The following is a 24,443-nucleotide window of genomic DNA, read 5'->3' on the forward strand; positions in this document are numbered from 1 at the left end:
GCTGAACATGAGGACTCTTTAAAATTAGACCCTAGCCCTGGCCAGATGGCTCCATTGGTTTGGAGTGTCATCCTATACACCAAAAGGCTACAGGTTCAATTTCCAGTCAGGGCACATACCTGGGCTACAGGTTTGACTGCAGTTCATATAGGAGGCAACCAATTGACATTTCTCTCCCTTCCTCTCTCTCTAAAATCAGTGAAAGCATATCCTCAGGTGAGGGTTAAAAATAATAAAATTAAATTAAATTAAAATTATACTCTATTCCATAGTTTCTATCATACAAAATTAATTTCTCTGGCCTACCTCTGATTGAATATTAATTTTGAAGTCTGCTCCTACTGTGTTGCTTCTCTGATAAACCTTGTGATCAAAGGTATAGGATCTCTACTAAGATCCATTTGGCTTAATCTAATGTACATTAGTGAACATACCACTAAGAGACTTTTGGTTTATTTTCTCTAAGTAGCACTTCCAAAATAACACATTCAAGACAATTCAATAATCAGCATTAGACTTATGAGCCATTACTGAAATTTCTGCTCACTAGATGAATTTTTTCATGGAATCTGCCAAATGCTTAGACTATGCACAACTGTTAACATGGAATTTACTACTTGAAGTCTCATACCTACCTCAGCTTTATTATTTAAGGGGTTCTTGTTCCCAAGAATTACTATTTCACAGGAAGCTGAGTTGGTCACTTTAAGCAACCATCTGGATAAATGAAAAGGTAAGGTAATTCTGGTGCTTTCAGTCTTCTCATTTAAAAATGTTAGGGGAGAAGTAAAACAGTGGCCTTTGAAAAAAACATGCTGACACAAAATATACTGTTTTGTGGTTTAAAAAAAATCACAAATAATGAATTTGGCATTTCATTTATTAAATGTATCTAAAAAGTAAAGGCTCTGGGTATCTTTTATAGAAAATCTATAGTTCTACTGAAGGGTGAGAAATTAGCCACACCAATAATGCTTCTTTCTTTTCTAAGCCCATCTTCTCTATAGCTGGAAGAAGTTCTTTTAGCAATGAACACCTTGCCTTAGATTTGTTCTTAGGAAAGTAGGAACCAGATATATACATTTGGCTCCTACTTAGCCCGAATCTGGATATAGATACACCACCTCTTATTTTACAGTGATTGCTTGACAGTTGGAAAAGATCAGTGTAGGCTATGAAGTTCAGCTAGGTGAAGACTCAACTCTCATTACACGCTACTGTTCACTATGTAAATGTCAAAGACGGAAAACATTAACAGGGAATGTCAGTGAAGGAAGGAGTCACCAACATCACTACTTCCAACCTACCATTCAAAATAAAGATCCAGCCCAGCTGGTGTGGCTCAGTGGTTGAACATCGACCCATGCACTAAGAGGTCACCAATTCGATTCCTGGTCAGGGCACATGCCCAGGTTGTTGACCTGGTCCCCAGTGGGGGGCATGCAGGAGGCAGCTAATCAGTATCTCTCTCTCTCTAAAATCAATTAAAAAAATATTTAAAAATAAATAAATAAATAAAGATTTATTTCAGCCTTGGCAGGTTTGGCTCAGCAGTTGGAGCGTTGGCCTGCGGACTAGAGAGTCCCGGGTTCGGTTCCTGCTAGGGGCACGTACCAAAATAAAAAGATCCATTTCAGAGTAGAAGCTGTCTGATCAAAGTTTAAATGTTAAAATGTGAGTAGAGAGATATTCTCCTATACTCACTTAATTCTCAATAGTCTGTGAAAAATAGAAATGCGATCCTCATTTATACATGACAAAGTAAGGTATGGTGGCCAGGGCAAGTTTCTCGGTAAGAACAGGGACTTAGTTCTGATCTCTACTCCAATTTTCTATTTTACGACAACTGCTCAAGAGTATGCTATCTCCCCATAGCCTCCCACTTCATCAGTTATACACCCTTCAATACCAATCTGGTTCCCACCATAACACCAAAGCATCTCTTGAAGACCTAACATTCCAGGTGCAAGGGGTCTAAGCTATCTATCTCTACCAGCAGATAATTAAAGGCAGGCTGTGACATCTGTACTGGAAGCTTACCAACTACAGCCTGAGGGAGGTTTCTGGAATCTGAAAGGCAGAATACTACTAAAAGGGGGAGGTGAGAAGGTGTAAAACGAAGAAAAAGTTTCCTTTCTTGGTCTCTGGTTCTCCCACAAATCAGCGCCATCTAAACTATTTCCACTAAATTCAGATTTAATGAATACAAAAACGTGGTGTTTACTAAACTCTCAAAATTAGTTCCTTTCCTCTCACTTCCCCTTCTGCTGCTGTGCAAGAGCTCAGACAGCTAACTACAAAGAAATAAAGGGGGTTATAGGAGTTGGATAAAGTAAAGGGTCTTAGCCAATGAGATCTCCTGATCCACCAAACCTGCCATCTGCTAGGTGAGTCTTCAGCCCAACTATGAAGCTTTATGTATCTGGGCATTCATCTATGGTAGCAAGATTAAAATCTGGACTTTTACTAAGCAGCAAAAGTACATTTCTACTGTTTTCTGATGTAAGAATAACCTTCAACTTAAAACTTTTTTTTTTTTTTGTAGTAAACTCCAAACAGCCAAGGATATTTCCTCCAAGAAATCTCCAAAGCATCTATCTTTACTAGGCTGTGCTAAGAAAAATACAAAGAATAATGGGTCGAAGGGTTGGCTAATTTGTTTTTGTTCTCAAAATACACACAGGAAAATGTCAGAATACCCAGGAATCTATTAAACTTGTTCTCAACAACAAAGACAAGAGAAGTAAAGTCCCCAACATCACTGATTGCTTTAGCACCTTTTGTTGGAGCTTATCTAGGTGTGTCTCAGAAATGCTAATAAACTGAGTCCTTTGGTTCCTTAAATCCACAAAAGCAGTTAGTTAACTTCAAAGGCTCCACTTAACTGGATAGCCTGGTAGAAATGCACCTTACCCCAATCTAATCAGGAGGGCTGAAGGGAGATGTCAATAAAAATATTTGCTATACATTTCAGAAAATTTTTTAAGAATAGTATATATGGCCCTGGCTGGTTTGGCTCAGTGTTTAGAGTGTCAGCCTGAGGACTGCAGAGTCTCCGGTTTGATTCCTGGTCAAGGGCACATGCCTCAGTTGCAGGTTCGATCCCTGCCCCAGTCGGGGTCATGTGGGAGGCAACCAGTCTATGTGTCTCTCTCATTTAGTAGTCTCTCTCTCTCCTTCCCCCGCAACTCTATCTAAAAATTAATGGGAAAAAAAATCCTCAGGTGAAAAAATAAAGAAAGAAGAAAGAATAGCATATATGATAAAGATGGCAGGGAGGTAACTGAGCAGATCTAAAAACTCAAGACAAGCCCTGGCCGGTTTGGCTCAGCGGTTAGAGCGTCGACCTGCGGTACAGAGAGACCCGGGTTCGGTTCCCGCTAAGGGCATGTACCTCGGTTGCAGTTTGTCCCCGGCCCTGGTTGGGTCGTGTGGGTGGCAGCCACTCGATGTGTCGCTTTCACGTCGATGTTTCTCTCTCTCTCTCTTCCTCTCTCTCCCTCCCACTCTGTCTGAACAAAAAGTGCAAAAGTGTCCTCGGGTGAGGATAAAAAAAAAAAAAAAAAAACTCAAGACAACAAATTAAAAATGAATAGCTACCAAAAAGAAATTTAAAACTTAAATTTTCTAGCTTCCCTGGAATTTTTCTTTACTAAAATTTTGAGACATAAATGACAGATATTAATATAGATTTTGATAATGAGTGGTCTAGCCTGATGATATTACAACCAATAAGCCATAGAGGTATACTTGATTTAATCAGCAAAGTCACTTCTCTCCCAGTATTAAAAAAATTTAGAATCTTTTTAAACATACACAAAAATCATGTTGAATATTTATTTGCTATTAAATCATTTCAGCAAACTATTAATCATTTCCTATAACACTACCAAAAATACATACAATTAATACCTAGCAGATACTCCACTATAAACTACAAAGCTTTTCCTACCTAATTCAGGGCTACCACACCCGCTCCATCTTTATCCCCCTCGACCACTCCCAGGCCCTATGCAATCAACACAGCACACTGCAGACACCTAGATAGGCCGGTTTTGGGGGGAAGGACAGGGGTTGGCAAAATGCAAATTATTCCATGCCATCTGCCTCTATTTTAGATTTCCTACTTCAGCTACTGGCCTGGAGCCATGGGGATGGAAAGCTGCTTCTCAAACTTCAGATTTACCAGGCAAGGGCATAGAAAGAGAGAGAAAAGACCTGTTTCAACTATTACTGCTCAAAGTTTAAACACAATTGAAAGCTTCCTTTAAACACAATACCTCATTCACTTCTTAAGGGCCTGTTAGGAACTTCTCCCATTCCAAGCTTTTTCCTTTAAGTGCATTCTCAACTGTTTGCCCAAAGCCTTTATTATGAGAAGTTAATAGTTAAAAAATAATTAAGGAGTAGTCAGATAATCTAAACCACAGGACACAGAAAAGTCATTCAACTGTCTCTCTTCTACCTCCAAATGCAATGAATTGACTACATTTTACCTTTCAAGAGGGTTTTTAACTCAGGGTCCCAAATCAAATATTCATTTCAATCATTTCCATAGCCTCTCTCAAATGTAAATAATTATAATTGCATCCACTTTTCCAAGTGAACCCAAAGCTTTATTGGTGCTCAACATAGTTTCATATGGAAAGGATGCAATCCCTTACAAAACACTTCTGGGGAAACAACTAGGTTTGAGAAAAATCAGTTTTATTTTGGACTGAAAGTATGGCAGAAATTGTTTAAGACCTGTAACACAGCCCTGGCCGGTTTGGCTCAGCGATTGGAGCGTCGGCCTGCAGACCAGAGTCCCAGGTTCAGTTCCCACTAGGGACATGTACAAAAGAAAAAAAAAAAAAGACCTGTAACACACACACCCATTTCACACCCAACTAACATGAAATAACAATTTCAATATAATCTGAAGGCTCCTAACTTGAAATAACATCCAACAAAATCATTTCCCCATACCATTAGCAGTAGAGGATAACTGTACTCTAATTAACATACAGCACAAAGCTTTCTCTAACATATTAACACTCAAAAGGCAGACATTTTTGCATAACACCCACCCCCAACAGTCCCAAAACAAACAATAAAAACCCAACAGCTTAATTTTGGAATATAAGCTTTAAGACATGTTAAGAATCCCTGGCACTGTATAATGTATAAATGAATACTAATTCACTAAGACCCAGAACAAATGAACAAATGCCTTTTTCAAACTCTCACAATCCCCCATTTTTATGCTGATGTTAAAGAAAAAAGTCAGACTCGATTTTTTTTTTTTTTTTGCTACTATTGGTTAAAATGAGATTTGGGAACTAACTCTCGGTTCATATTTTCCATTTTACTTTACTTACTTTACTTTACTTACTAAAAAGTATGGCCCTGGCCAGTTTGGCTCAGCGGTTAGAGCATCTGCCTGTAGTCCAGAGAGACCCAGGTTCGGTTCCCACTAAGGGCATGTACCTCGGTTGCAGTCTGTCCCTGGCCCTGGTTGGGTCATGTGGGTGGCGACCACTCGATGTGTTCTTTTCACGTCGATGTCTCTCTCTCTCTCTCCCCCTCCCTCCCACTCTATCTGAACAAAAAATGGAAAAATGTCCTCGGGTGAGGATTAAAAAAAAAAAAAGTATGAGCTGACAATAGCATTAATCTAGTGTTCACCTTTCAAACCATGAGGTATTTTTGGGTTCCTTTAGTAACTCCTGGGTTTTTGTTTTACCAACATCAAAAACTAAAATTTGTTTCTGAATTCTGATATGCTGGTAATATAAAAAGCACATATTGACAGGCAGCTTTTTTTTACAGCTAAATGTTGGTATCAAGATTCTGCAGCAGCTTGTTAATTCTGAAAAGGTGTCCCAAGGAATCTGGCTGGCTATGGTGCTAGAAAGACAACACTGGGGCCTGGTGCTTAAGTGTTTTTGGACTGAGTAGGAAGATGTGCCAAATTTCATTTGAAGTTGCCCTCAGTCTGCAGTTTTTTAAATGTGATGGGACTTTGCAGACAGCCACATCATCAGCCTTCCCATCCCCTACCCCAACCCACATCCAACAGCACAGAAGTAAAACTATCTGTTAGCATCAGAAACAATTTATATTTCATTCCTCCATCCCATTTGAATCCATTAAGCTAACCAGACTCAACACAAGATGATGTCAAACTACAATCCCATGTAACATTTTTAGAATAATCACTGATGGAATCAAACATCATACTTAGCTCATATTGGGGAGAGAAGAATCCCACAACGCCAAGATAGGCACAAACTTCAAGTCCTTGAAAGGGCAAAAGGATCACTACCCCCCAATCCGATGTTACCATTATCAACTCTACAGACAACTTGACAATCTGCACAGTACTGTAACAATGACTCAGCCCCACTACAGTTAGTGCTACCTACACTTGGGAGGGAAGTCTTTCAACTTAGGTAAAAGAGAATATAGTTTCTGTTCCTGAAACTCCCAGCTCACAGTCAATATTTTAAATATAAATACACTTCACATATAATAGATTTTCTCAGCAGTTGAGTACGGGCCAGAAGGTTCTAAATTCTGTAAGAAAAGCCAACAATTTAAACTATTATAAAGAATGAGCTCCAAAGGGCAAAAATCTTTTAGATTTTTGGGGATGAGAGTAGGTAAAATAAGGGACATTCATTTTAACACATGAACTTGCACAGTTAATCTGTAAAATGACTTTAAATTAGGTTCACATAAAATCAAGCTTAAGCAAACTCTTAATACAAACTTCAATAATGACATGTCTGAGCATAATTAAGTATTTTTATTTTTTCAAAACTGTCTTTTATAGTTACACAAATCAGTCGCTAATTACCAGTGTGTTTCTTAGTAGAGCAAGTACAGAGTTACTAACGCTACATCTTTCTTCTACACACTATTTACAAAGATAATCATTCCAGTGCCAGACCCTTAGGGTGATGAGGAGGCAGTGAAAGTGCTTTTTCTCTTGAAGGAGCAGGTTTAGATTAAAAAGTAAGCAAATGACAAACTATCAGAGTCTTCCCTCTTGCCTTTTTCAGCTCTGTAAACAAGTGGAGATGTGCAGCTTCGAACAGAAGCATAGCAGAATTACATATATAGCATAGCTAAGCTTATGAGCTTTGGAGTACCCAACTTGCTGCCCTTGGATAAGGTAGTGAATAAACCTAAGCCTCAACTTCCTCACCTGTAAAATGGAGATGATAGTACCTAACTCATAAGGATCCTTGTGAAGTTTAAATTAGATGATCCATGGAAAGAGCTGAAATTCATGCCTAGCAAATAGAATGTATTCCATAAATATTAGCAATTATTATTACAAGTCAACAAACATTCTAAAAGTCAATATAGCCAGTTTACTCCAGCTGCTATAAAAATGGCACTGAAGATCAATAACCTACCTGCCCACAATCACTCACATATTCATAGTTCCTTTGTATAATTTAAGTGAGAACCATGAAGGTTAACTTTCTGAGAAGGAACTAAATTCTGTCTCATTACTACATATATTACCTACTCAGGCCAGTGCGAAAGTCAAAAGAAGATTGAAAGGACTTCTTACATCCTCACCTGGCACATCCTTTCTTTGCTACCACATCCCAAAGAAATAAATACATACTCTTCGCAGTTTTCTGAACTGCAGGGGCTTCATCACACTCTTTTAAAACCCACTAGGTTGGCTAAACATAGTTAAGAAATACTCCAGCCCCTGACACTCAGCATCTATCTAGTCTTGCATAACACCCAGCTCAGAAGTCACCTCCTGAGAAACATTCCCACCCCCAGACAAAATGAAGTCCCCTAGTCTCCCAAAGCATTTTGGGTATACATGTCCCAGCACCTACCTTATAATTAACTAATTATGTCTCCCCCAATAGACTGGATTGAGGGCAAGAGCAGTACTGTGGCTGAAGGTTCAGCTCTAGCATTGAGCAGTGCTCCGCACATATTAGGTGCATAAGAAATGCTACACTTTAACTTAACCAGATTATCTCCTGACAGAGTACCATCTCCTGCTGGATGCCCCACTTCAAAATCTGAACATACGGCTGCTCTCAGTAGAGCAGGCTAGCATGATGGGATTCTGATTACAACATCAGAAAACCTACTCATCAGCTTCTCCCATTGGAGAGGTTCCCGGAACCCAAACTCAATTGGACAGAATTATGTACCAACAGAATCAGTGGGAATTCCCAGCACACCACAGAGGGAACCTTCTCCTTCACGGGTATTGTTGAAAAGCCCAAAGAGTACTTTTCTTGGGGGAATCTTCACTGTGTGTGAAGTGGATATATTCGAAGAATAAATGCCTTGCTTTGGCTGAACGGAGTTTGAAAACATAAAGATCTAGGAAAAGCAAGTAGCTCTTGATTCCTGCAGTGGCTTTTGAAAAAGAATGAACAGGAAGCAGGGTGGGTGCTGGCCACTCTTTGTTTCAGTAAATAAAATCTTTTTTCTTCCCCATAATCCAGAAGAAAGCCAACACACCAGGGCCTTGATGAGATGCTCAACAACCCTTCCCCCTGACAAGTACACTAAACTGCATTCCTAAGAAAGCACTGCCTTAGGAACCTCAGCCACACTGAAAAGTTCCAGTCAATAACACTTTTAATTTTTTTTTTTAATCAATTATGCCCGAGTTCAACATTTACACTGGATGGCCCATAGAGAACTTGTAAACTTTCTGAAGGGAGGTACAACTTACTACCTTTGCAAACAGCACAACTTGGGAAAAACAATCTCCAAATACGAAGAACTCCACAAAGGATGGCTTTGGTTTTAGAGCCATAATTCCTATCATAAACATCTTAACAAAATAAAAATAAACATCAACAGTTGCCAAAGGCCAGCTTTCATTCTGGAAGCAGAAAAGGAAACAAACAAGCAGCAGAAAGGGTATAACCCCCAAAATAAAGTTCTCTTCGGAAAAAAACAGTAACAATTCAGTCTCCCACCCTTCCCTCGCTGGTGAGCTCTGTGATTTATACGGCTTTGCTCTGCAGAAAGCTCCTTCTGGGCAGCTCAAGGAAGGAGCCGAGGGAGGGAGAGAAAGAGACACAGGCACAGAAAGGAGAGGAGAGAGAAAAAGAAAATGGCGCAGAGACTAAGTCCCGACTGTCGACAAGGCGACTTTCCCGGGAGAAATCCGGGCCCGGAAAGGCTGCCCGAGGCCTGGCGGCAGGCGACACGGGGTCTCCGTTGCCCCCTCTTGGGAGGGCCGCGATCTGGGGGGGCTGGGATCCCCGGAAAGGGGGTCCAGAGGCGGCCCGATGGGAACAATGGGGCCGGTGAGCGAGGAGCCGGGACTTAGTCTCTGGGACGCCATGTCTGTCCTCTGCCCGGCTCCGGCCCGGCGCGGGGTAGGCGGCGGGCGCCTGGGGGGCCTGGGGTCGGTGTGGGGGACACACTCACCATTCAATCGGAAATCCGCTTCGATCTGGGGAGAGAAAAAGAGGGAATATTAAACAACAGGCACACGAACCCCACGGGCGGCGAGCGCGCGCCCCGGGGGCCTAGCCCACCCTGCGCCCCCCCCAGGGATGGGGGCCCCGGGAACCGCCTGAAGGAGCACCCATCCCTCCGAACTGTAACTTCGGGGCTCTCGTCCGGGGCCTACAGACCAGATTTCCTTCGGCCGGCCGCCCCTGACCGGGGGCTTCGGCCTGTCAAAGCGGCGGGGTCGGGGCCGGGGTCGCGGGGGCCGAGGCGGGGCCGGAAAGGCGGGCTGTACCTGGGAATCGTTGTGCAGATGGTCCCCACTCATTTCGGCCGGAGCGGCGAGCGCGGCGGGCGGCAAGGGGCGTCGAGGAGACGCAGACGGTCGGGACCGGCCTGTGAAGGCGGACAGGGGCTCCTAGGGGCTCCTGGAGGCTCCCGGAGGCGCGGGTAAGCGGTGGCGGGGGCAGCAGCGGGTCTGACACTCCCGGAACCGCTGAGGCGGCGACAGCGGCGGCGACGCTTACAGACTGCCGGGCAGGCGGCGAGAGCAGACCCCAGCAGTTGTGTAACAGCCTAAGTTCGCATTTCGGCTCACTGCGCCTGCGCGACCGCTTTTAAACGAGACGTCGGCGACGTCAGAGACTCGCGGAAAGAGAACGAGGGTTGCGGGGACCGCCCCCTCGCGCTTCCAAAGGAGGACCTGGTTTTGCATCGAAAGCCCCGCCCCTAGACCACGCATGACGTTTGATTTGCATAAGGAGCCGACTCCTCCCACGGCCGCCCACCCTGAGCAACCTACCCTTCCTCTTCCAGCGCCTTTTCTCGGAACCCCTGGTCCCTTCTGCTGGGCACTGCGCAGGCGCAGCCTGGACACCGCCTCCGGACCCGGGCCGGCTGCGCGGCCACGTGGTGGGCCTTTAAAGGCGGCGGCGGGACCGCGCCAGGCCCCGCCGGAGTTGGTATATCACCTCTGCATCTCTCTGGAACTACGGATACCTTGGTGACGGGGGCCCCAGAGCTTCCACCAGCGCTTTCTCGCTCACTAACCAGACCGCGAGGCCGCTTGGAGGGAGGAGCCCCCGCCCTAGCCTTTGTCCATGCTTTCCAACTTCTGTATTTCATGCCCACTTCTTAAAATTTTACAACCAGCCAAAGATCTGGTTCAGCTCCAGTTTTCAGCGGGTTACATGTAGCCCTGGGTTACAAGAGGCCTGATTTCATTCATTCACTCTACATATATTGAGCATATATTGTAGCCTGGAATTGTGCTGAGAAAAGGGGTGCAAGGGGCCATGGGGAACCAGACTTCTGGGTAAGTGCCACTGGGCTCTGCGAGGGGCTCCGACCATCCCTGGATCCGGAGCATGCTGTGAGGAAGAGAGGAGCAGAAACTGCGGTTTACAGAACATCTAGTGTGTACTCTGCTCTGAATATACACACTAGGTCTGTGAAGTTGCCTATTTTACTAAAGTTAAACTATGTCAGAGACAAGTGATCTACAACCACTTACCTGACATATACGCTTGGATAACTCACTATCTTCCACCTCCGCCCAGCTAGAAAAGCTCCACCCTGGACATCTTACTCTCCCTCATTTTTCATTAGTCCAGCTGATCGCATTTCTTCAATCCCATCTGCTTCTCTCCTCTGTCCACATGCCTGTCCAAGTAGGCATTATCTTTTGCTTGTATTATTAAGTATACTAGACAATAGTGTGGTATTGGTCTGAAATGACCCATCAGAGCTCCATTAAACAAAAGGGGGGCTTTATTTAAAGGTATAGGAGCAGCCCTGGCCGGTTTGGCTCAGCGGTTAGAGCATCCACCTGCGGTCCGGAGAGACCCGGGTTCGGTTCCCGCTAAGGGCATGTACCTCGGTTGCAGTTTGTCCCCGGCCCTGGTTGGTCGTGCGGGTGGCAGCCACTCGATGTGTCCCTTTCACGTCGATGTTTCCCTCTCTCTCTCTCTTCCTCTCTCTCCCTCCCACTCTATCTGTGCAAAAAATGGAAAAATGTCCTCCGGTGAGGATTAAAAAATAATAATAATAATAAAAAAAAATAAAGGTATAGGAGCAGGAGTGAAATAAGGCCTCAGGGGATAGTAGGAACCAGGGCCCTAAACTCCATCAGGATCTTCTCTTATCTTTTTTCATTCACTTGTTGATTACACATCTCTTCTGTAGGCTTTGTTGCTGGGTGCTGAGGATTGAGTGCTAAGCAAAATAGATGAGGTCCCCACCCTTCAATAGGGGAGATAGACATAAAATTATTAACTATCCCCATTAGTAACTTAATGACAATTGTGATGCATGTTGCAAAGGAAAAGGACGCTCTCTGAGGGGCACTTAATCAGGCTGAGGAAGAGGGAGTCAGAGAGTATGGGGGGAGGGTTACTTTGAGAAAATGATATTGAGGTTGAGCTTTGCAGTATTCACAAGAATTAATCCCAAAGTATTTACCAGTAGATGTGATAGAGATGTCAATGGTCCATGGTTGAACATTTTTTGTATTTATTTGTAAATGATTTTATAGACATTATTATTCAGGATGAAAGTAAATAGAGAAGGGTATCAATTTAAAAATTAAGTAATAATAGTGGAAGTGGTAATAGATATGACAAAATTCACAAAGGTCACACTTGAATTAAGCAGCTTATGCAGGACCTTGGCAGCTACTTTAAGAATTGTGAACTTTATACTAAGAGTGATGGGAAGTATTGTGGGAAAATGATGATGGTTAGATCTCTGTGTTGAAAAGATCACTGGCTACTGTTGGTGAGCTGTTTGTGAACAGGTAGAACAGAAGCAGGCACTTGGTGGGAGTATACCGTTTTTTGTTTTTTTTTTAATCTTTCTTGTTGAAAGTATTACAGGTATCCCCCCTCCCACTGATCCCCCCTCTCCTTCCCACACTATTGTACAAGCAAACAAGCAACAAAGCCTACAGAAGAGATGTGTAATCAGCAAGTGAATGAAAAAAGATAAGAGAAGATCCTGATGGAGTTTAGGGCCCTGGTTCCTACCATCCCCTGAGGCTTTATTTCACTCCTGCTCCTATACCTTTAAATAAAGCCCCCCTTTTGTTTAATGGAGCTCTGATGGGTCATTTCAGACCAAGAGCTCTAAGTGATATGTGCCTAATCTACATTTGATTCCTGGGCACTCTCAAGGCCTCAATTTGCCCTTTGGCCCTGGCCCTGGGCTTTCATATTATGGCACCTGGACACCTCCTGGCATTTTGATCTTAGATGCTGGCACAGTCTCAACTTTGCCAGTTCTTGGGCAGCATTGTCTCTGGCAATTCTCCCTGCCTGTGGTGCCTTGCCTCAGGACTGCCCTTTCCAGATTTGGACATCCTCAGCAAAGGTTGAGATTTGTAGAATGAAAAGAAGAGAACCAGTGGGAGAGCTGGCAACCCTTGAGTCATGGAATGAGAGGACAGGCAACAAGGATGTAGGGGCCTGGCCATGGAGCTCAGAGCAAGGAAGGGAGTCCACTTTCACATACCTCCTCTGTCTTCCTGCCAGAAGACATCCTTTCAGCCATGAGGACATTTATTCATTCAACCTATATTCCCTGAGGAATGAGGGAGTGGGAACTATTGTTAAGTTCCACTTCACAATAGTTAGTGCAAACTACTATGCTAAGCCTTGGGGATACAGATAGTAAAAAGACCTAATTGTCATTTTGGAGGAGCTCCTTGTCTGATAACAAGATAGACATTCCCCAACTGCTACCATAAGGTAGGAGGAATAACAGGCAAGAGGTGGCCAGCCACCAGTTGCTATGGGAACACTGGGGTGGGGGAGGCACATCCAACTCACCACTGGTGGTGATGGGAGCAAAATTAGGGAAGGCTTCCAGTTCAATGCCATTCTTGAAAGATGAGGAGGGGCTGGCCTGTGGAAGAAAGGAAGGCATTGCAGGAAGAAGAGCATCCTATGCAAAGGGAGAGTTGTGGGCATGAATAGCTTTGGTTAGGATAGAGCAGAGGAAATAAGAAGATAAGGAGGCTGGGAAGGTGGAGAGGCCTCCCCAGTGACAGTGAGTGACTGCAGGGTAAGCTATACCAGGGGCTTGAGCAGGCTTGTGAACAGCCATGAGTTGGGAACAGTTTGGCAGAGCTGACACTGGAGATGTGAGGGTTACTCAGGAGGCCCATGGAGACTGCTGAAAGTGTTTCGGAAGCATCGTTAACCATGGAATGACTGTGAGGATGCAGACTGTGAAGGGGACAGAGACTTCTGGCCTGTGTCCAGGGTACAGCCCAAGGAGACGTTATGACAGCAGCTCTCTCTGAACCTCCATTTCCCAAGGGATGCTGCTGAGCTGTTGCGCTGCTCTCAGATCCAGCTGCCTCCAACTTGAGAACCAGTGGGCAGGGGAAGCAAAGAGATGGGAACTGGGGCTCCAGCACATACCGGGAGTGAGAGAAACCCCGAGCTGACTCAGCATGACTCTCCAAGAAAATGGAACAGAAGAGACAGCCGCACCTAATAACCAGTAGGTTGACACCTTAGCCAGATTAAGTTTTAAAAAGATATACCTCCTCGTGGCCCCAACAAGCCCCCCCAATTCCTCAATTCCAAGCCCTCCACCTCTCCAGAGCCTGCCTCAACCCAGCATCTTCTCTTCCTCCTGCATAGCAACTTCTCCACTTGCTTCCTCTTCCAATTACTGTCTTGACCTTGTAAAAAATAACATCTCACATTAATTACTTACCATGTGCTCTGCCCTATGCTAAATACTTCACCTACATTATTTCTCAATAACCTATGAAGCAGGTACTACTTGTTCTACCATTTTACACACCAGAAAACTGAGGCTTAAGATTAAGTTAATTTGCCCAAAGTCATATAATTATTGAGTGGTGGGGCTATGATTGGAACCCAAGTAGTCTGACTGTGGAGTCCAGTCTCTGAGTCCCTGTTCTGCTTCCTAGGTAGCCCTTAGGTCTGTTTCCCTCACCTTGTTTAAAATATTTGGAAAGGATAGTCCGTGCTTGCTGCCTTTTCTGCCTTATTTCCTATCTCTTAAACACTGTTGATGTGATTTCTTGTCTAATCAGAGACTGTCCAGTTTCCAAATACAGTAACTTTATTCTCTCAAGCATTTCTGCAGCACTCAGTGGTATGGATGGCACATTCTTTGGGTCCTTTCCATTTGACTCAAATGACCATGAATTTTCTTGGTTTTCCTTTTACCACCACAAATGCCTTTTTTGTTGTTGTTGTTGTTGTTGTTGTTAATCCTCACCTGAGGATGTTTTTTCCATTGATTTTTACAGAGAGTGCAAGGGAGTGGGGAGGGAGAGAGAGAGAGAGAGAGAGAAACATTGATGTGAGAGAGACACATCGATGGGTTGCTTCCTGCACGCACCCCCAACAGGCCTGGGAATCAAACCTGCAACTCTCTGGTGTGTGGGCCAACGCTCTAACCACTGAGCAATACAGGTCACGACAACAAATGGCTTTTTCCCCGTGCTCTCTTCTTCTCCCAGCAGAATGTAAATAGTCCCAAAGCTTCTGTCATCAACCTTCTCTCTACACACCTTTCTCTTGGAAGCTTTATAGATTCTATGTTGACTTCCATAGATAGCTTCTCAAATGTCTCTAGCCTTGACTTCTTTTTGGAGCTAAAGAAATATCTACCCATTCACCTATTGCATGTGTCCACTTGATGGTCCCCACAGTCCTCTGCTCCTGAGTTCAACTTTTTCCCTGAACCTACCCTTCCCTTCTATGGTCCCTGCTTAGTGAATAGCTCTACTTACTTCCAGTCATGTAGGCTCAAAGCCTAGGAGCCTCTTGAGTTGACCCTATCCTCCACTTCCCATTGTCGTTTCTACCTCTGAGAGTCTGCCAAGACCCACTTCTGCAATTATCTCTCCTTCCTTCCCCAGGGTTCTCACTGCATCAACTGTGAGCCAGGTGCCATGCCTGGTGCTAAGGATTCAGTCGTGAACTTGACAGAACAGGTGCCTGCCCTCAAGGGCCTAGGAGGTGGGACAGGCACAAGAACGGGTAATTGCCACTCGCTATGATAAGTGCTTTGGGGATAAAGTATAGTGTGTTTGCTCTAGGAGCTCTTTAGCGGCCAGCCAGAATTCAGGAGTCCAACAAGGCTTCCAAGTGGAAACAGCATTTAAACCGAGGCCTGAAAGTTGGGGACAGAAGGTTAGGGAAGATAAAGAAGGTAAGGGAGGGAGATGAGCTCTAGAGCCAGAGGGCAAAGGCTTGGAAATTGGGTGGAATATAATTCACTAGGGGAACTACTAGTAATTCAGTATGGCTGAGGGTTAGAGTGTGAGAAGGGGTGATGAGAGATCAGGCTGGAGGGATAAGCAAGGCCCAACTCATTCAGGACCTTTTGGTTAAAGAGTTTGAAATTTATCCTGAGACCAAGGGGGAGCCACTGATGAGTTTTGAGCAATGGAGGAACATGATACCTATTTAGTAAATATTACCTATGATGTAGAAAATGGGTTTAAAGTAGTCAAGACTGAAGGCATGTTAGAGCACAGTTAAGAAGGTTGATGTCGCCCTGGCCAGTTTGGCTCAGCGGTTACAGCGTCGGCCTGCGGTCCGGAGAGACCCGGGTTCGGTTCCCGCTAAGGGCACGTACTTCGGTTGCAGTTTGTCCCCGGCCCTGGTTGGTCGTGCGGGTGGCAGCCACTCGATGTGTCCCTTCACATCGATGTTTCTCTCTCTCTCTCCCTTCCTCTCTCTCCCTCCCACTCTATCTGTACAAAAAAATGGAAAAATATCCTTGGGTGAGGATTAAAAAAAAAAAAAAAAAAAAAAAAAAAAAGAAGGTTGATGTCATCCAGGTAAAAATGATGGTGATGATGGCCCTGACTGGCAAAAAAAAAAAAAAAAAGCTGTGAGGATGGAGAACAGAGTATGCATTTGAGGGATATTCATGACATAGGGTTGATGTTAGCGATTGGCTATATATGTTAGAAAAAGGAAGAGGGGAGGAATCAAGGATATAGATGGACATGCTATTCACAACGGAGGGAATGTTTGGGGATGACCCAACCTGGTTTGGGGGGAAGATGATACGTTTAGCTCTGTATATTTCAATTTGAAGTGTCTGTGGGTTAGGCAAGTCAAGATATCTAGTTGGCAGTTGTAAACATGAGTTTGGAGCTCAGGAGAGGGACTAGAGTTGTCCGCATCCAGGTGGTATCTGAAGCAATAGGCTAGATGAGGTCATTTGGGAGGACCTGGAAGGAAAGCCTTATTTTAGGGATGGGCCTGAGTTAGGAAGTAAATAGAAGGTGAGGAAGTGGTGGATAGCAAGTTTAGACAAGTTGTTCAAAGGTTTAGTTATAAACAAGAGAAGGAACGTAAAAGCAATAAATAGAGTACCCTAGGGCTAAGAGGGTTTTTGCTTGTTTGCTTGTTCTATGATGGACAAGACATGCTCATAACAGGACCTGCTCATTTCCTTTTGTTTTTTGTTTGTTTTTTGGTATGTGCCCCTAGCGGGAACCAAACCCAGGACTCTGTGGTCCGCAGGCCAACGCTCCAACCACTGAGCCAAACCGGCCAGGGCTCAGGGCCTTTTGGATCATCCCAACCCCTCTGACAAAGTACTAGCACAATGGATCGATATGCCAGAAATTCCAGATAAGGAGAGCGGTCCCTTCGAAGGAGACCTTCCTCCTTGCCTCTAAGAGGCCATAGGCTGATTCAAACCTCCCCTCAAAGGTGAGGATTGACTCAGGGGTGGTTTATCCAGGCACCTGGGGATATTCTCCTCCCAAAGGGCAGAGTCTAGCCCTACAGAATGTCTCTACCCGTGCAGGATTCAGCTTTAGTTCCCGGAAAAAGAATTCGACGGAACAGACAACTCTCTGGTAATGAGCCATAGAGGGAGCCCAGGGGATTGATGTTTCTTCTCAGATTCTGCAATGTGGCTAAATTCCACTAACGTTTTCTGATACCTGTTTGGTGCCAGGCCCTGATAGGTGCATTGTGATGAATTAGACATGGCCTCTATCTGAAGGAACCCACAGACCAGGAGAGGAGATTGACAAGTAGACCATCAATTATAAGATACGGCCTGGTCCTGTCCGATTTTGCTCATCGGTTAGAGCGACAGCCCGCAGACCAGAGAGTCCCAGGTTCAGTTCCCGCTAAGGGCATGTACCTCGGTTGCAGTTTGTCCCCGGTCCCAGTTGGGGTCGTGTGGGTGGCAATCAGTCGATGTGTCTCTTTCACATCGATGTTTCTCTCTCTCTCTCTCTCTTCCTCCCTCTCTCCCTCCCGCTCTACCTGAAGATGAATGTGAAAATGTCCTCAGGCGAGGATAAAAAAAGGACACGTCCTGGCAAACCAAGCCGACTCTTGGAGCCCAGCCTCAAGGATTTGATGGCAGAAAGCTGAAGCCTTCAGATCCTCCTTAAGACCCAGATCTTGGCCCTCCTGTTATTTGGGGGAAATGGCAGTACAATCTATTTCAAAACAATTTTTTCTTTCTTTCTGCGGACTTTTCCCTTCCTGGTGAGCATGTGTGTTCAGAACCAGGAGACAGTACACTGAGAAAATATTTGCACAAAACTTTACAGAATGTCCAAGACGAGCCTTGGAATCCCCAAATTAAAAGCAGGTGAGGCCACCATTGCTGGACGTCGGGGAGACCCTGGGCTCAGCCTCAGTTCTCTTCTCTTTGTTCTCTTCGTTCACTCTCTCATCCACTTTGCAGCTTTAATGACCCGTTATGTACCGAGCAGTCCTAAGTCCTGTAAGTCAGGACTTTGCCTCCTGGCCTCAGACTTGTATGTCTAACTGCCTACCCAGCATTGCTGTGTGGATGTCCACTGGGCTTATTAAACATGCCACATCCCCCTGGCCAGTTTGGCTCAGCGGTTAGAGCGTCAGCCTGCGGTCCAGAGAGACCTGGGTTCAGTTCCCACTAAGGACATGTACCTCCGTTGCAGTTTGTCCCCGGCCCTGGTTGGGGTCGCGTGGGTGGCAACCACTCGATGTGTCCCTTTCACATCGATGTTTCTCTCTCTCTCTCTCTCTCTCCCCCTCCCACTCTATCTGAACAAAAAATGGAAAAAATGTCCTCGGGTGAGGAATGAATGAATGAATGAATAAATAAATAAACACGCCACCTTGCCCTGGCTGGTTTGGCGCAGCAGTTGGAGCATCAGCCTATGGATCAGAGAGTCCTGGGTTTGGTTCCTGCTAGGGGCATGTACCAAAAAATAAAAAAATAAACACGCCACCTCAAATCAAGTTTGTCTTTCTTCCCAAATGTTCCCCTTCCCCTTGGTCTTCCTTAACACAATTCAAGCTCAGGCCAAGCCATCCTTGACTCTCTCTCACTTGCCTACCCTCATGGCTGATCTGTCAGCAAACCCTGTGGACACCACCTTCAAGTATCCTGATGCTAAACATTTCAGCTTCCATTCAAGCCCGAGCCTCCATCATCTCCATCTCGTTAAATGCAGGAGCCTCCCAATTGGCATCCTCTGTTTTGTTTTTTGTTTTGTTTTGTTTTGTTTTACAGAGGTTATCTCTGATAATCTCTTAATTTTTTTTCTTTATTGATTTTAGAGAGAGAGGAAGGGAGAGGGAAGGAGAGTTAGAAACATTGATGAGAGAGAACATTGATTGGCCGCCTCCTGCATGCCCCCCACTGGGGATCAGGCCCACAACCTGGGCATGTACCCTGACCAGGAATTGAACTGGCGACCGCTTGGTGCATGTGTCAGTGCTCAACCTCTGAGCCACACCGGCTGGGCAGGTATCCCGTTTTCGTGCGTGTCTTCCCATGGGACATCCTCAGAACATGTGAGCCTTTAAAGCTGTGATCCTTTGAAAATGTGAGGTCTTGTCACTCCTCTGCTCAGACCTGTCCAGTGGCTCCCATCTCACTCAGGGTAAATGTTGAAAAGTCCTTACGAAGGCCCCTGAGGCCCTACATGCTTCCCCCATCCCTGGTTCCCCAACTTCATCTGCTAGTGCTGTCCACCCCCATTACCCCTCTCCAGCCCCACACACCACTCACCCTCCAGCCTCGGCACCTTTACATGGGAGGACCTTTCGACCTAGAATGTCCTCCCCCGAGGTATCTCCACAGCTCATTTTCTCACCTCTTTCAGATCCTTCCTAAAATGTCTCTTTTTCACTCAGACTTTTTTTCTGACTACGCAATTTAAAATCACAACCCCCTGCCCTCATCGCATCCCACCTTTCATCCCCGCTTTGCTCGTCTCCAAGGCACTTTCCAGTGTTTAGTCTCAAGGTACAAAATATTTTACTTGTTATTGCTTATTTTTCTTCTGCTAGAATATAAGCTCGATGAAGGCAGGGTTTTTAAAAGATCTGTTTAGTTTAATGCTGAATTTCTAGCATCTCTAGCAGTGCCTGGCACACACACTATGCTCCATGAATACTTTTTCAATATAATAACGGGCTACAGTGAGCGCCTCCTAACATGTGTCGAGCAGGGGCCTGGAATATGCCAGGAAACTCCTTGTAGTGAGGGACACAATTCACTACTCCTTGTAGTGAGGGACACATTTTGCTGAGGAGACTGAAGATTGGAGGAGTATAAGTGCCCTTCCTCTCTGTTCCCATAGCAACCAGTGCAGTCCCTCTCATTCTGCACTGTTATTGTCCATTTCCTCGACTAGATGTAAGCCTCAAGGACCATTCTTACCCATTGTGACATCTCCATTACCCAGTAGAAAGCTGGGCACATAGTTGGCACTTAAAAAATCTTGACTGTGTGAATAAATGAATGAAATGGCCAAATCAAGATATAAACTCACAATCATTAAATAGCAAAGGCTCTGCTTCTTCCCATTCCACCCTGGGGGGTCCTTGAGACAGCCACGAAACAACAGCTAAGAGTCCCTTCCCCTGGCAGAGTGCCTTCTTGCACATCCTCGCCCACAGAGCCAGAAGTAGTTCAGGTGGGGAACACTGTACACTGGCTGACAGTTTTTTCCCCATCACGTCAGGGAAACAGGAAGAATTTTCCACTCAATCCCTTTACAGTTCCCCAGACAGACACTCCAAGTCTCTCAGTTCTCCCCACCCTCCCATCTGTGGTCAAGCCCACTGGGTTCCCAGTCTTCAGCTGCTGGGTTTTGCTGCCTGCCCATCCATCCACTCACCCAGCCACCTCCGAGCCACAGTGATCATCAAGCTGCACGCCCCCCTCGTCCTTACTGCCCCACTGTGAATTCACTTGGTTCTCTGAGTCTTCATTCCAGCAAACTCTCTCTCCTTTGTCTCTTCTTTCTAGACTCTCCTCCATCCCCCAAACCCGTGTCTTAGGTTCATGGAGGGGACTCCCTCCACCAATGGATGGTGGCCTCTTGTCTCATCTGCTTCCCTCTCTTGACCCTTCATTTCTCTAGATCAGTAATTATTAAACAACCAGGGTGGGGGAGGGGTGTCATAGACCCCTTTGAGGAAACTGACGTGGGCTATGGGTCCTCTCCCTCCAAAAAATACATATACTCGTAAATACAGCATTTTGAATTGAAATTCAGGGGCACCTTAATGAAGAACCTCTCCTCTAGGTGGTCTTTCTTCCCCCTTCCCCTCTCTTTCTGGTTGTTTTTGGCTCCCAGATAATCCACCTGGTCTTCTTTCCGAGGCAGAAGCTTCTCCCTACCATGTCATTGCTGACACTGTCATGAACAGTATGTACATGATTTGTACCATTTTTTCACACGCATCAACTGATTCATCCTCTCAACAACCCCCAGAGGATGTGACTATTATTGTCCCATTTTTACAGATGAAACAACTGGTTAGTTAGGTGTTTTGCCAACCCCACATAGCTAAGTCCAGAGTCTCCTTCCTCAGCACCGTGGTGTGTTGCCTATTATAATCTGCTGTTGTCTTTGACATTTCCCACCTGAAACTTACCTCCCCCACCCCAGACCCATAGTGTGTTTTCTGTTATTCTTAACTGCTGTGTTTTTTTTTTAACCCCCTCCCCCTGTCTCTTGAAATGCAATGTACCTCCTTCATCACCTCTGTCACATCTCTGAAGCTCCCTCTTTCTCCCCCATCCATGCCTTCAACTGACCACAGGTGGCTTCTTTGCAGTTACTTGAGCATGAGTGAGCCATACAAGGTTTCATTTCCTCTTCCACTGTCAGCCCAGCTGTGTCCCCCCTGAGATCATTGCTGGCTCGAAACGGGGGCACTCTAGCCTCTTCTGACAGTAGGCCTTGGCACTTCTGGGACTGCCATACCTAAAATCCAGGTAAGAGAAAGGGAGGGGACACTTAGTTGAGCATCTGCTTTGTGCGAAGCCCAAAGTAGAACCCAATTTGTCATGGGGACACAGAACCCAACCGTTAAAGGCTCCAACTTCCAGAGACTTCCCAAGTACGCTACTGATGGGCACCTGGAGGTTCTAAGACAATTGATCCGACTTCATCTGCTGCCTGTCTGCGCATGGTCAGGGGCCCCTCTGCAGCATGGCTAAACTTCAGCTGCTCTCTGAGCCAGCAACATTGCTGCTCAGACCCTGCATGAGAAACACCTGGCTGTCGGTTAACCTCTTCCTCCCTAGCTCAAATCTCAGACCGGTCTGATCATTTTAGTTAGGTTAATGGCAACACACTTTTGTTCTTTGTGTGATGAAGTAGTAGATCATCACAAAAGCAACTTCTAAAACTGCTTGCCAGTGTGTGATATACATATAGAAACATGCACGTATCAAAAGTACGCAGATTTGCAGATTGTGAATTTTCACCAGCTGAACACATCTGTGTAACCTGCACCTAATCAAGAAACAGAATTTGCCGGGCCCCCCCTGAAACCCCCCCTGTGCTTCCTTCCTGTCATTACCCCCAAGTTAACCGCTATCCTGATGGCTTCTAACAGCACAGATCGGCCTTGCCTGCTTTTGTCCAACAAACACAATTTTAAAACAGACCATCCTCTTGTCCACTCCCCAGACGTACATTGATTGCTTGATGATTGATGGATTTGATTAGTCATTGACCAGATGTTGACTGCTTATAAAATAGATCAAAAATCTTCTGAATTGAACCAATGGCCTGTAGCCTCAAAGGGGCTTTGGCTGTAAGCTGACCCTCCACTGGGCCTCCAGAATCCCAAAGTGTGTTCCTAATAAAGGGCCCAGAACATGTCTGCAAGCACCTCTGATCACTTCCGCTAAAGTTCAAGTTTTCATGCCCACTGCTGCTTTTTTCTTTTCTTTCTTCCTTGCTTTCCTTTTGTTCTGAAGGAAGGAAATGAGAGACCTGGGGAAGACTGGTCCCTCCTCCTTCCTCCAGCACTCAAGCCTTGGTTGCTCCTAGTGATGGAGAAATCATCATCTCATGAGGCTACCAATTGCATTATCCAGACAGATCTGGCAAGTTCATTCTAATCTGTTAAAAACACTCTCATACACAACCCCCCCCTCCCAAAGCGTTCTTGTTTGAGCTCAAATATGCTGTAATTTTTTGTTTACTGATTCTAGGCCTGACCTCTGCAGATTCCCAGAATTATTCAATTCAATCAGGTTTGGGGTGCTTCCTCTGTACCAGACTCAGAGGCACATGAGGTGGGCTCCCTGTACCCCAAGTTCTTTCTGTGGGGGTCCCAGAATTGACTGAGTGAGGGATGTGGCGAAACCAGCATTTACTAGGGGACATTCCCCTGGACACTACCCCCCAGGATTGCTTCACAGAAATAGAGCTCCGAGCTCGGGTGAGTTGTGTAGATGCTACACGCCCTGTGGTCAGTGTGTAGTATCACGTCATACATTGGCACAGGTAAGACTCTTGGAGGTCCTGAAGCATAAAAACCCTGCTTCACTTTGTCAGTGTTTTCAAGACTCATTTGATTTAGAATCCTTTTTCTCTACAGAATGCTATGAATATTTCTTAGACTTATTGTCTCTCAGAACAGAATATAGGCCAGTCAGCTTTAAGCATCCTCTAGATCACTGTCCAGCCCTGGCTGGGTAGATCAGTTGGTTAGAGCGTCGTCCTGCTACGCCAAGGTTGTGGGTTCCAGCCCGGGTCAGGGTACATACAAGAATCAATCAGTGAATGCATAAACAAGTGGAACAACAAATCGATCTCTCTCTCTCTTTCTGTGTCTCTCTGTCTCTGTCTCTCTCTCAAATAAAAAACAAAGAGAGACAGAACCAAACCAAAAGTAAACCTACACTGTCCAACCCTGTAGCTACTAGCACATGGTGATATTAGACACTTAAAATGTGGCAGGGCCAAAGGGAAATGTGTAAGTGTGTGTGTGAAATATACACCGGATTTTGAAGTCTTCGTATGAGAATAGAAGATAAAATATTAATAATTTTTATATTGATTATATGTTGAAGTAAGACTATCTTTGGAAATATTGGGTTAAAACGGTATTAAAGTTCATTTCATCTATTTCTTTTTACTTTGTAAAATGTGGCTACTAGAAAATGTCGAGTTGCGCGCATGACCCGCATTCCGTTTCCGCTGACGGTGTTGCTGCAGTGTCCTGTGCCGGAGAAGGCTTTGCTGGCCTAGACGGGGGCATGTGAGAGGAAGGGGGTGGGTAGCCCAGGGGAGGAAGTGCCGGGAGACTGTGGGGACTCACTGGAGTGACAGCTCACGAAGCTTAGCAGGGTAGTCTGGAAGTGGTGACTAAGCTGAGACCTGAAAGATGAGAAGGACTTAGCCAGGGAATAGCAGGTGCCAAGGCCCTGAGCGACAGAGGGACTGTGAGTATTTCAGGACATGCCAGGCTTGGGGGCTGGGGGAAGCAGAGGGAGGGAGTGACCCAACCTGAGACCAAGGTGGGGAGCAAGGGCCAAGATGTGGGGGGCTTGGTGAGCCATGTAAGGGGTTGCTCCCAAGAAGCCACTGAGGCATTATCATTGGGTGAGACTAGGAAGATCGGCATTTTAGAAAAAATTACCCTGACATTTGGGTGAAGGGTGAAGCATACGTGAGCACGGGGTTAACCTGGGGGCAGAATGGGCTCTTCAGAAGCTGTGGGAGTCATCTAGGA

General features: G+C 45.4%; 1 protein-coding gene across 1 annotated transcript in view; it reads right to left on the reverse strand.

Moving 5' to 3' along the window:
- The window catches only part of TOP1 (DNA topoisomerase I), a 99,023-nt gene extending 88,996 nt beyond the window's left edge, over window positions 1–10,027 (reverse strand). Inside the window, exons 1-2 of the mRNA XM_036244204.1 lie at window positions 9,737–10,027; window positions 9,418–9,442 (exon numbers count right to left, since the gene is read on the reverse strand). Coding sequence (XP_036100097.1) covers window positions 9,418–9,442; window positions 9,737–9,769 — 58 coding nt within the window. The 5' untranslated portion in view covers window positions 9,770–10,027. The remainder of the gene's footprint in view (window positions 1–9,417; window positions 9,443–9,736) is intronic.
- Window positions 10,028–24,443: the final 14,416 nt, after the last annotated feature.

The sequence above is a fragment of the Molossus molossus genome, unplaced genomic scaffold (assembly GCF_014108415.1).
Source record: "Molossus molossus isolate mMolMol1 unplaced genomic scaffold, mMolMol1.p scaffold_m16_p_6, whole genome shotgun sequence".
Classification (NCBI taxonomy): domain Eukaryota; kingdom Metazoa; phylum Chordata; class Mammalia; order Chiroptera; family Molossidae; genus Molossus; species Molossus molossus.